We start from the raw sequence: 13,202 nt of genomic DNA, 5'->3' as shown, positions 1-13,202 counted from the left end.
TGAATTTGAGATATAAGCATTTACGCGTTTCAGTTGTATTCTTTTTTATTCTAACTAGTAAAAGTACTAGAGTTTTTATTGTTGAATTATATTGAGTTTAGATAACCATATGCTAAATTTTAGGCTGTTCAATCACAATAACTCGATTTCGGGTGACTTGTGGGCTGCATAACTACGTCCAAATTATTTTCGATTTTGTAAAATCGCCTATGGCTTTGGATCCGACTACTTTATACCAAAAGCCGTTGTCAGATGTCTCAAAGAACCCGAACGCCTAGTTAAATCACTCTTAAGTAGTTTTTGACCTAGAAGAAGGCACCTGACCTACCTGCATTATGGCATCTCCGCATCTTTCCTTACTTCTTGGTATCAAAGCATATGTGTTCCATTAAAATGTATGATGTTAAGAGGGTTTTCAATAGATGTTATTATTCAAAATTTTGATATTGGTTACAGTGGTTGGCTTTAAGTATTACTTATTCAGTAAAATGTAATATTTTAGTTGCAACAAAATAAGAAAATAAAAGAAAGCACTTAGGTAATGTTAAATTATAATGTAATATTTTTGTTGTGAACAAGTCACAAATCTAGTTTTTTTAAAAGCACTTAGGTAGTTTTCAAGTTAAAGTTTTACTGCGTTCCTATGCCCAATTAGTATATTCTTCAATTATAAAAATATCTGCTAATTAATGGGTCTCAACCCATTGTACCAAATTACTGTGAACTAATTAGTAATAAAAAAAACTAATTTTGCTAAAACTTGGCCAAACTTTTATAACTCTAATAATTCAAATATGGGCTGTTCTAGGTAAGTCTAAAGTTCTCTCTAATATTAGTTAAGTGTAACAGGACCGAAAAGAGCGAAACTTATATTCACCACCTTTTCTTAGAAACATTATTTTTGGTCTAGTACTCATAAAATTAAGGTAACGGTAAATGGTCCCTTTTCTCATACATAACTTCAGAACTTCAGGAGAAGCCAGAAATAGTTGGGATATTATTAGAAAGGTACTTTATATACTCTAGAAACTAGTGATTTGCAACTGAAAATAGAATTGGTTGTTCTATTTGAGCGTATAAAGGCACTAGGTAACTAAAACCAGAAGGAGTTAGAAGTTTATAAACGGATAAAAACGTTTATTTAAAAGAAAAAAATAGCGGAATGCCACATACGCTTCAATCGTAATTGAGTCGTGATTGGATTTCAGTCGGATGTGAATCGTATGTCGCTAAAGTAAAATTAGTAGAATCGTGCCCCTGGTCGCGCGTTCGATTCCCGATTGAGTGAATGAACGGATGTTTGAATAAGTTGGATGTTTCTATGTATAATATTTTTCTATTAATTAAATAGCTGGTATGTTCATAAAATACCTATCTAGTACTCATACTACTAGCTTTGCTTAGATTGTGTCTAGATGAAGTTTTGTGATTCTGAGAAAAAAGTATAGGTACCAAAAGAGCGTCTCGCTAATAACAAGTTTTTGAGTATAACTATATTCTACATAAATGTTTTAAAAGTATAACGTAGAATGAGTTGAATTTTTATTTTTATTTAACTCAAAACCATGTACATGTATGCATGAAAAAATTAAGAGGTAGTATGTAGTCAATACTCAACTTTATTAGCATTCCATATGTTATACAGGTGTTTATGTATATGTAGATCGCTTGCAGCCGTCATATACATACATGACATGACAATGAAACTCTTAATTAAAGACGATATGTGTGTTAGATATATAGAAGTATATAAAATAAATATTGTTAAGGATGAATCATAGCATGACAGTAATTGAAAGTGACCGCAACGCCTGTGGTACAGATTCATTTCTATAGAGGCACCGAAATGTTATTTACCTAGAATAATTAAAATGTTAGACCTAATTAAGATATTATGTACAAACATAAATAAATAAATTTTGAATTTGAATTTGAATTTGATATAGCAAAGATAAGGCTAGACCTGTCTTATAACTCGTACCTCAGAAATATGATTAAACTTGTCAATTCTACTGGAACATTCGAGACATATTCCTGGCACTAGGTACATAGGTAGTGCGTCGTCACAGGCATGCTCAGTGAAGCAAACGGACGCATACCGGCCTGAAAAACGTTGTATTTGTGGTAGAAATGGCTACTGTGACTGGAAGTTAGACTATAGATATGCATACCTATAATATAAATGTAGTAGCTACAGGTATTTGTTATGTACTATTTGTTATCTACTTTAACCCGGAGGTTTACTGGTAGAGAATATGGCATTAAGTCCGCCAATGTACCAATTTTGTACATAAAGTATAAATAAATAAATATAGATAGTGAAATAAAAAATACTATATGTAGATATAGTAATAAGATGGCTGTGAATCATTTTACGAGCTCTTAAAATTGTTTTATTATCTACAAACGGTTTTCCGCAGTTTCACCCGTATCTCGGGGACAATATTACAGCTTATGTTACTCTGGAATAGTATAGCTTCCTAACATTGAACTTTTTTTTCAAATCGGGTTAGTAGAAGAAGAAGAAGTTCGTCAGAGAAAATTCTCAATTTTTCAAAGGGGGTGTCCTGGTAATGATCTAATTTAAAGTGGGACCGCTGTAAGATAGATCCAATCCCGAACCTAAAAAAAATCTCAACTTTGAGAATGTAAAAACAGAAATTGCACAGGTAACTTATAACCTACAGCAATATTTAGACCTGAATACCGCAATAGTTTTTAGAGTCCTTTAAAATCATCTGTCTGAAATTCGGTACACCGCACCTACATTATAATTATTTCTGAAACACTCCTAACATAGTGGCTTGGAACCACACAGTAATATATTTCAGCAATAAGCTTTTAACTCTGCCTCACGAAACATATGCAAATGACGTCATACGCCCAAATTGCTGAGAGAATCTAGCACTTACGGTCTAGATTTAGTGTTAGTCTGTGTAATTACAACGTGAATAATTAAGATGGTATGATATTTCTTGAGATTTGACTTTGTATCTTGAAAGAAGTATTTACTTCATCAGGATTGTAACATCAGTTGAAAGAACTATTTACTTCATAAGGATTGTCATGAGAGTCCGTGGATAGTTTACCATCTTATAATGTTGAGTTCTCCGTATTTCGGAAGGCAGCGTAAATTAGTGGGTCTCGACTGTAATTTGAACATCGCCTTGATCCCGCTTTTAAAGAAACTTAGATGAGGAAAATTATTGTTATCAACGTGTTAGCGAAATAAATATCATGAACCCATTAATCGTTATATAGAAGCCAGAAAGTATGACAAAATAGTGAGTGTATTTCATGAAACTTCATGACTTTCAGACAGATTTTCCTAAACCCATTACAGTAAACATTCCCCTTTAGGCCTTTACATAGATTAACTAAAATACTAACCCACTTTTACCTACTATATATGTATATCAGCACGAATCTTGAGCATATTGTAAGCAAAGAACCAATCCCGAGTGACGGTGAATCACCGCTTTAGCCCGCCCCCGCGCCTCACTTCATACCACAAAAGGGACCTAATAAATTACTTCTGCGCAGGTGAAGTTCAGAGCTCAAGATTCGTGCCGATAACTATACACATCACACACACACACCGACACAACCACACATCACTAGCACAAACATACTCACTGAATGCCTTTAAAAGCACGTATAAATAGGAGCTGTCATTGTTATTGCCCATTTCCGTACGAATAACAGCTTTGCAACCGTTTGGGTGTACCGACAGTATGTAGGTCGAATTTGCCGTTTAAATCATATTATTTACTCTGTTCTCTAAGAGATATTATAGAGTTAGCTCGAGATAAAAGCGGCGCCGGAATACGTATGGTTAGTTTCGACAACAACTTATCTGACAGGTAAACTATAAGTGTCTGAAATCACCAACCCGCATTGAGCAAGCGTGGTGATTAATGCTCAATCCTTCTCCGTGTGAGAGGAGGCCGCAGCCCAGCAGTGGGACGATAAAAAGGCTGTAACAGAAACTATAAGTGTTGGTTTCACAGGTCTTTGATAGCAATATCTGGCAGTTTTAAGTAGCCTTTTTCTGATAGCATTAACTATCAGATAATTAAGTAGCACTTTATCGATAACCAGTGAGACCGGGCCACAGTACATCAGTTCTTTCACACTAGAGAATTTTACGCGCGGCCAAAAAACTTCCATCAAAGAAAGAAGTCACGTCATAACACTACTCTACATATAAACTTATCTCAACTTACCTAAATGATAAAACAAAGGGAAAAAGTCAACTTTTTGAGGACAAATATTTACATACAGGGACCGCACGAAAATAGTTTCTTTTAGCCTTATTTCCATGTTCGGAGAAAGTGCGAATAAACCGAAAAATTGCTATTTTAGAACAAGGTCAGTGAATCTCATTTAGATATTTTCCAGTAGGTAGGTATCAGAATACCGTCACATAAATCATCCTACTTTTGTAAAACATCCCGATGGATAAAAATAGCACCGAAAAACATATATTATTATTTTGTTGTAAAACCAGTGAATAATAATGTTATAACAGCGAAAGGAACTATAAGTAGGTAATTTAACCAATTTTGAAAACTGCTCAAAAATATATTTGTGTAATAGAGAAATATTTTCATTGAACCCTTTTTTCCTCTCACTATAAGTGAAGTGGGAGAGAATGTCAGAGTTTTACTTAAACCAGTTTGTTTCCTTCTGGAGGCCTTTGTGTAGCAGGAATGAGGTAACTCATCAGCCTTTTTTTATCGTCTCACACCTGGGCACCGGCCTCCTCTTAGATAGAGAACGATTCAGCGTTAATCACCACGTTTGCCCATCGGGGTTAGAGTCAGTTAGTTATAAGTTACAAATGGTTGCTTGTGCGTCTCTAATCTTTATTATTTCTCCTTGTTTCAGTCAGTATCAGTGACGGTGTCAGTGCTGACGCTGACGTTCATCTCGGTGGACCGCTGGTACGCCATCTGCTTCCCGCTCAAGTTCAAGTCCACCACCGGCCGCGCCAAGACCGCCATACTTATTATATGGCTGTTGTCTTTATTGTTTAGTAAGTATTCAACGAAAAGTTATATAAGTATACAGAAAGAATGAATGGTAGCAAACAAGAAAATTTTTCTATTTTGGCAACAGTTATATTTGCTTGACGTAACTTCAATCTGCTTGCTTTACGTGACTGTCAACTGTCACCAGTATGGACTATGGGCATTGGTAAACCAAGATCTATGAGTGTGGGTAGATCGGCACCAATTACCAACTTTCTTTCTTTATTCCATCCATTATTATAAGTCTGTGCATCCATTTAAAGTTTAAACGGTCTTAATCTTGATTTTATTCTGTGACTTCTGCTAGTGGTTTCAATTTTCTATGGTAACTACGTAGGCCTCCCGGGTAAAAAGTAGACTATAGCCTTTTTCGATAAATGGGCTATCTAACATAGAAACCATTTTTTAACCCGATCGTTCCTGAATTTAGTATATTCAAGCAAACTCACAAACTCTTCAGATTTTTGTTGTTTAGATTTTATCACTATCCTTTTCGCAACTAAAGGTATATAGACATCAGTTTAAGCTTCCAGTCTAAACGGATGTTGCCAAGTAACACCTCACGTAACAAAGTTATCGAGTAACTAACAAGATACAGCTAGCTAGTTTCCGATAGACTTTCTGACTTCGGACTGTAAACTCAAGTCTTACTTGCAACAGACTTAGTGACACTTAGCAAGTCTGTATGTTCTGACCTTCGATAAAGTTAGAACTGTAAAGGTCATAACATACTGAACGGCACGTCACGGCGAACTCCAGCGCAGAGAGTAACTTGTCATTTGATACTTAAATTATAGCTTATATATAAAATATTTTATAACCAGACCTAATAAAAATTTGCTGCATCTGCTAAGACTGGAAGCCGACCGCAACACAGTTGGGAAAAGGCTAGACAGATGATAATGATACAAAATTGTATACAGTTAATATAAAAAGCCAACGTCGCGGCGGAGTGACAGCGAGCTTGAAGCTACATTTTAACAGATGCGCCATACCGTTCACATGTGCTACGACCTTAATACTGTTTCTTTTATACTACATATTAGAAAGGTATTTTCGACCAACTGTTACTAGCAATTTTTTCCGCGTTTGCTGAGAATTTATTCATGCACCCAGATGTAAACTATGCGCAGTCCTTGCGTAGTTTTCGATACCATTGTATCGTCGTAATGCTGTTTTAATATTTGTGTTTTTACCAACTGCACCAAAAGGAGGGTTATGTTATTAAGTTTTCAAAACCAACATTTTCAATAGATAGAAGCTCTGGTTAAAATATATCTTTAAACCTTTACCCTCAGATCAAAGAAATAGCATTTACCATAAAACATACTTTAAGAAAAGTAAAATAAATGACTATCTAAGTGTGTTGGGTTTTTCGATTTTTTCACGATATGATCAGGTTATATCACCTGTCTACATTCTTACAAGAAGCATTTTCTGCAGTTCAATTAACTATTATTAGGAATTATTAAGAAGAAGGGTACGTATGCTAAAAAGACTGATGTGAAGTATATATATTAGTTAGACACCAAGTTAAATTAAAACAGCGGTTCCAAACTACTGAGTTTACGGAAAGACCGACATCTAATTATGTAGTTTTGAATAATGATATAAAATCGACTCTATTTATTCTAGAGTTTGAGTAACGGATCCCAATCTAAGAGCATTTAACTAACCCGAACGGCGCGGCACATCAATGTAAAAAAGTCTGAAACAAATTGAGAACTTCTCTTTTTTGGGAAATCTTTTAAAAAACAAATTTTTCAAACACTCGTACATAAGCATAAACTTGTCGCAGAGATACCTACTTTCTTTTTACTTTGTATTGTTCTTTTATCATTGGTGTCTTCTTTTTGTAAGTTTTGATATTCAGTTCCAAATAATTTCGCCATATATATTCTGCCGCATGGCTCTGGCATTGTTGGATACGCAATATTTTGGGACGTACTCTGTGTGTCTTCATGTTATTAATTTATAATATTTTGTCAAATCTAACGAAGCTGACTTACCGCAGCAGTGCTCAAGCCTCAATAATATAAGATTGAAATAAGTATGACAGGCAGTATCGTGCCTTTCGCAGAGGTAACAGAGGTTCACAGAGGACACTGTAATGGCGTATCCAGTTGGCTTAACACTCTAAGATCTCAATGATTAATGATGGATAGTATGGCAGCGGTTTTGCTTAAAGTTTCCTGTTCAGGATTGAGAAATTACTGTATTTTCTCGGGGGGTAATTCGAACCGTGAAAACGGGTTTCATGGCGGTCCTTAGAGGCATGTTTTAGGGGTTTAAATCAAAATATTTTGCAAGTTGGGAGTTCTACATAAAAATACTTTTTTATTAACACTGTTCTGAATTTCGTCAAGAGATAAAGTTGGTGAGATTGTGTCTTTGGGAGCCGAAACACATAAAAGTGATTCGGCGCGGCAACCCTAAAAACAGCAGTTTGCATTGCGGTATTGCGGCATTACCTCAAAAAGCTAGTAAACCCGTGTAAAAACACATAGTTAATAAGTAAATATACGATCCTGTTGTCATAAATTTTAATTCAGAAAAAACTCATGCAAATATAACTAAGAATCGTAGGTAATTCCGTTTTCCAGTAATTCTATAAAGCCTTTTAATTCTCAATTAACTTAGCAAAAGTCATTGATTAAAATATACAATTTCTATATCGAGTAGTTCTGTAAATTACAGCAAATTTTCTTTTATGCAAAAAGCAAGGAAAAGTGTAGTAAACAACATTTTATTTATGTTGTTAGTAAAAAGGCTGCAGTGAATAAAAGTTTAGCTTGAATTAACTGTAACTCTTGAACTGTTTATTTGATTTATTTGATTTGACAAACAAAAGGAAAAAATAAAAGTTTCTGGAACTTTTGTAATTTATAATTAGCTGCTGTCTATTTGCGACTTTCTAGTAAATATGCAAAGTTTATTGTAGTCTCTAACAATATTTGTAAGTAAGTGAAGCCCACAGGCCTATCTATTTTTGGAAGCCCTAGTTTTTTTCAAAAAAAAAAAAAATACAGTACACTAAGCTTTCACGAATTTTAAAACTTTTATAATAAGCTTATAGATAAAATAGTTTAGTGTAGTAGTTTATAGTGTAGTTTATATTCTCCGCGGTTTCACCCGTATTACGAGGGAGCTTTCACTTTTCGCAACCGAATAAAAATTCTACGTCCCTTCTCAGGCTTTAGACTATCTAGTTTTGGTGTGGAATCCATACATAGACAGACAGAGCTACTTTCACATTTACAATATTCTTCTCCTTCTTATTGAGTGAGCTGCAGGTCTTAATCACATGGCTGCGGGATTGTTCGAAAGAGTTACCGCGGCCCTGGTAAATAAAGGCCTACGACGGAACACGGCGGTTTTTAGTCAGTAAGAGTCTGACACTCCCTCACCGCTGCTAACCTACAGCGGGAGGTGCCATTTGATGAGTTATGACATCATCCTCCGAGCCTTTTTCCCAAACCATGTTGGGGTCGGCTTCCTGTCTAACCGGATTCAGCTGAGTACCAGTGCTTTACAAGAAGCGACTGCCTATCTGACCTCCTCAACCCAGTTACCCGGGCAACCCGATACCCCTTGGTTAGACTGGTGTCAGACTTACTGGCTTCTGACTACCCGTAACGACTGCCAAGGATGTTCAATGACAGCCGGGACCTACAGTTTAACGTGCCATCCGAAACACAGTCATTGGTGTCTAAGATATACTTAGAAAGTACATACAAACTTAGAAAAGTTGCATTGGTACTTGCCTGACCTGGAATCGAACCCGCGCCCTCATACTCGAGAGGTTGGTTCTTTACCCACTAGGCCACCACGACTTTTTTTTATGATGAGTTATGACGTCGCTAAAAAAAAGTCTTTATCACCTAATGGAATAATTTGTAATATTAATATATAGTATTCTCCTAGTAGATATTACTCGAATTGCAAACTCGATTTTCGCCTCTCATAATTCGTAATTAATTATTAACATTTTAATACGCGATTGAGGGTTTCCGAATTGATGTTAAAGCATCCTGAATTCTCTCAGGGGATTTCAAACACGTTTCAAATATTTACATTACCAAATTATCTAGAGGATATTGCTGAAATTAGGTATGTATAATACGTACGTACCTAAGCTTATTATACGTGCCTATTCCGTAAAGAAAATGTTAAAATTGTTGAAAAAACATGTACATAATGTGTATTTATATTAAAAACATATTTATAATGTAAACCTATCTCTTTGATATTCCTGCCAGTTATTATTCCTACTAATATTATACATTTGATTATAAATACGAAAGTTTGTAGGTGTGTATGTACGGTAGACCGTTCATCAGTGGCACCTTAACTCAATAATAATAAGTACGATTTTCCTATAAAACTGTTACCTGAACCTGAAGTTGACTGTACGCTTGTTATAGTTTTTACGCTAATACTAGGCGATGTATTTTGATGAATATACATCTGAATAAAATAGACTATTTTTAATCCATATGCGGCTAGTATTTCCCACGAGACACGGGTGAAACCGCGGTCTGAAGCTTGTCTAAGAATAACAATGTCATACAGCTACAAAATGCAACATAAACTATGTCTAAAATGTGGTCAAACGGTCAGCTGTAGAACTTGCAAAATGTCAGTTTGTTGAACATAGTTCGTTGCAAATATTAGCTGGCTTTGTCATGTTTAAACTGCACTCCACTGTAACATTATGAAGAAGTTTCATTTCAGAATTTATTTGGGTACTTTGAATGTTCTAAATAGCAGTTTTGTGACGTCTTTAGTTTAATAATTACTTAATTAACTAGATTTCAATTTTGTTTTGAGGCAGTAAGATATATAGATAGCTCATTATACTCGTATTTACAGCGTCTTCACACTAGCAGGTCTCGCGCGTAAATGACCAACAGCGAATAATTTTCCACATGTACATATACACTGCGTCGAATCGAGCGACAGTTTTTTTGAGTTTGAAGCGTAAGAACAACTTTCATCTTCTTCTTCTATATTATAAAGCTGAAGAGTTTGTTCGTTTGTTTGTTTGAACGCGCTAATCTCAGGAACTACTGGTCCGATTTGAAAAAAAATCTTTTCAATGTGAGTCTATTTATCGAGGAAGGCTATAGGCTACTTTTTTTCTTTTACTTTTTATCCAGGTTCGTGCAGAGATTCCCACAGCATGCATGTAAAACCGCTGGCAGAACCTAGTGTACAATAATATCTGATTTTCAACCCTACCGTAATATTAATAAAGCACATTTTCCTCCACCAGATGTTCCAGAGTTCGTGGTACTGCAAGTGCAGATGAAGCTACAGCTGCGATACAACGCTCAGTTCTTCATGCAATGCACTCCGACCTGGTCCGATGACAGCGACCTCAAGTGGCATATCATTAAAGCTTTGTTTTTGTACACGTAAGTTGAATTGATCATTTTATTGAATAACTTTATTGCTAATCAATGATCTTGAAATATTTTACCTCACTTAAACTATTATTCAACACTAACTATTCACAATTTTCCTCAGTATCTTGATACTATTAACATTATTTTAGTAACACTAATATCTATTGCTAAAACAAAATAAAAATTGATAGACCATCCTTTCATAAATAGTCTTAAGAACCCTTTTATAAGAATACCTTTATTGTCATAGCTTTTCAATCTCATTATGTTTAAAGCTCGATGTTGCTAGATTTTTTACCCTCATCCTAGAATTGTAATATAAACATCTTACATACAATAAAACACATCACCATAAACCCGTATACTTAAGTAAAATATAACCATTCGGAACGACTGAGTCACTAAGTTCAAAACCGAAAGGAACATGAAAGAGCAGTCTCAAGTGACCATCGATTTGATTCTCTTAAGAGTACACGCACAACTTTTAGCCGGCCGATAGTTTGTTTTGGCTCCTCAATCAGTATGAAGATAAATGATATTTTTTTTTTCTCACTATGGCAATCTGTTCGAAAACAATAAGTTTGGTTGGAGCTACATGTCCTGTTTAATTCATTGGTTTTCTTCAAGGGCTTACAAAGTTTACAAATCTTTGGGCGAGTCTGGGAATGCCTTGTCTCTTTATTCGGCTAAAATGTAGTCCACCCTCTCCACTTAAGGCCTGTGCGAGTTCGTTTGCATGGGTTGCTAATTTCTCCTGGTATTTTCGGCTGGCCTGGGCTATTTCCTCGCGAACAGTGTTTATGCCTAGGTCGAGATCAAAGACTATAAAACCACTTGACTGCGCATACAGTGCCCCGACGCTCGCCAAAAGTTAGCGATTTTGCGCGTACTATAAGGCTACGATCAGTACGATCCTTTAGTAGCGACCAAGTCTATGACCTGCGAACACGCTAAATTATTGAGGATTTTATTTAGTAAAAAACAAAAAAAATGCCTACATGCGCGATGAAATGGTGCGGGAAAATCCAGGACATCTAGTTACAAAAAGGATGGCGTCGGCAAGTATCAATACCAAAATTTGGCTTTGATTTAATTGTATTACGAAATACCACAGGGGTCTATTTAAATTGGTGGTTGGTGAACCGCGCTCACGCTCGTTGATGTCTTTTGGAAAAGTCCCTTTCTTTCATTAAGAAATTCTAATACGTCCATCTTTTTCTTGCCCTTTGTATTCTTATCGATGAAATTTGGGCTGTTACCTTTAAGGATGAAGTGGATATCGATAATAGTAAAATTTACATTGATTAAAAATGTTTTATTTTGGCTAATGAGTTAATTAACTGACCATAGACATTTTAGATTTTTTAAGATTCCAGAAATATGGAAAATTGGTCCCCAACAATAACAAAGTGTTGTTTGCTCGAGGCACTTCACTCTCAATTGTTTTGAATAATTAAAATATATCAAGAAATATGTAGACGTTCGATTATCGTTTTTTTACCAAAAACAATCAGGACCCTAAAACGTTAATTCGAAAAAGTTATACTAAATTTATTAATTTAGTATAACATTTTAAGAATCAATAATTTTCTTGTACGGAGGTCTTTTTTGTAATAGACTGATTTTTATTAATTATTCTTATACGATTTTTATTGAGTATTTATTACTACGATGAAATACATTTTATCGATATTTTTTAATTGAAAGAGAGCAATCCCTTGCTGAGCGTACTCATGGAACTCGACCTTGAACTGACCAATAGTAGCCGCGGATTATGTCGCGTCCCCCGCCCCGCAGCGGTGAGTCGTGTTCTTAGAAGAAATTGGCGAGTGCGCTCTCTAGTGGTTATTTACTTTATGGTCGAGATACATGTATTTATTGCTAATACATTGGGGTATCCTGAATATTAATATTAGCACTTTACTTTAGAAGATATCTGGTAATGCGCAGATTATAAAAATCAGGTATTTAGCCGGTATCAGACCGATTGTAAACTTTGATTGAAATCAAGATTTTCGTTAAAAAAATAGCTAACGATAGGGTTAACTGTCAGCCGTCTGCTTAACTTACTTTTAGTAAGTCTGATACCATTTATCTCCATACTGATTTATGAACCCAAACAAACTATCGGCCGACTAAAAGTTAGCAGTGTGTGGTTACTATAAAGTACCATTTGATTCTCTTTACTTGAACCTTCAAGCAGATAAGTACGGCTTTTACTGTTTTATGAAGCTATTGTATTTTAGTAGAAAAGTGGGTATTTTGTGCACTTTTGTTTTTAAAAGTGATGCTTTACCTGCTGCGTTTTGAAAAGGAGTAAAGTAATGAAGTATTGTGGCAGTTAGACCCTTAAGAAACATTTACTAACGACCTGGTTTTATCTTGTTTAATGATTCTCAATTTATCGTGTCGGTAATTACAAGTAATTACAAGTTCTCAATTTATCTGTCGAATGCACCCGGACAAGTGGGCCAATATAACCACAAAGTGGATCCCGGAGGATGGAAGGCGACCGAGAGGGAGACCAAGGAAACGCTGGAGGGAAGACTTGGACAGCTTCCTCTCGGACTGGCCTCAAGCAGCGAGGGATAAAGAAAAGTGGAAGGCTTTGGGGGAGGCCTTTGCCCAGCAGTGGGACAGCACAGGCTAATAAAAAAAAAAATTACAAGTGATTTCATTTACATCCCGGGAGAACGACTCTCATCACCCGGATAAAATAGCCTTTATCCATCACCGGATTTCCACGTATCTCTGTGCCTTT

The 13,202-nt window shown here is 35.6% G+C and overlaps 1 protein-coding gene across 1 annotated transcript in view; it reads left to right on the top strand.

Annotated features, from left to right (window-relative positions):
- The window catches only part of LOC110376614 (orexin/Hypocretin receptor type 1), a 123,943-nt gene that overhangs the window by 88,844 nt on the left and 21,897 nt on the right, over nt 1–13,202 (top strand). The window contains exons 3-4 of the mRNA XM_064041539.1: nt 4,891–5,038; nt 10,309–10,450. Of these exons, the coding sequence (XP_063897609.1) occupies nt 4,891–5,038; nt 10,309–10,450 (290 nt within the window). The remainder of the gene's footprint in view (nt 1–4,890; nt 5,039–10,308; nt 10,451–13,202) is intronic.

The sequence above is a fragment of the Helicoverpa armigera genome, chromosome 25, assembly GCF_030705265.1.
Source record: "Helicoverpa armigera isolate CAAS_96S chromosome 25, ASM3070526v1, whole genome shotgun sequence".
Lineage (NCBI taxonomy): Eukaryota > Metazoa > Arthropoda > Insecta > Lepidoptera > Noctuidae > Helicoverpa > Helicoverpa armigera.
The sequence above is the reverse complement of the archived record's forward strand: the minus strand, read 5'-3'. Positions and strand labels throughout refer to the sequence as shown.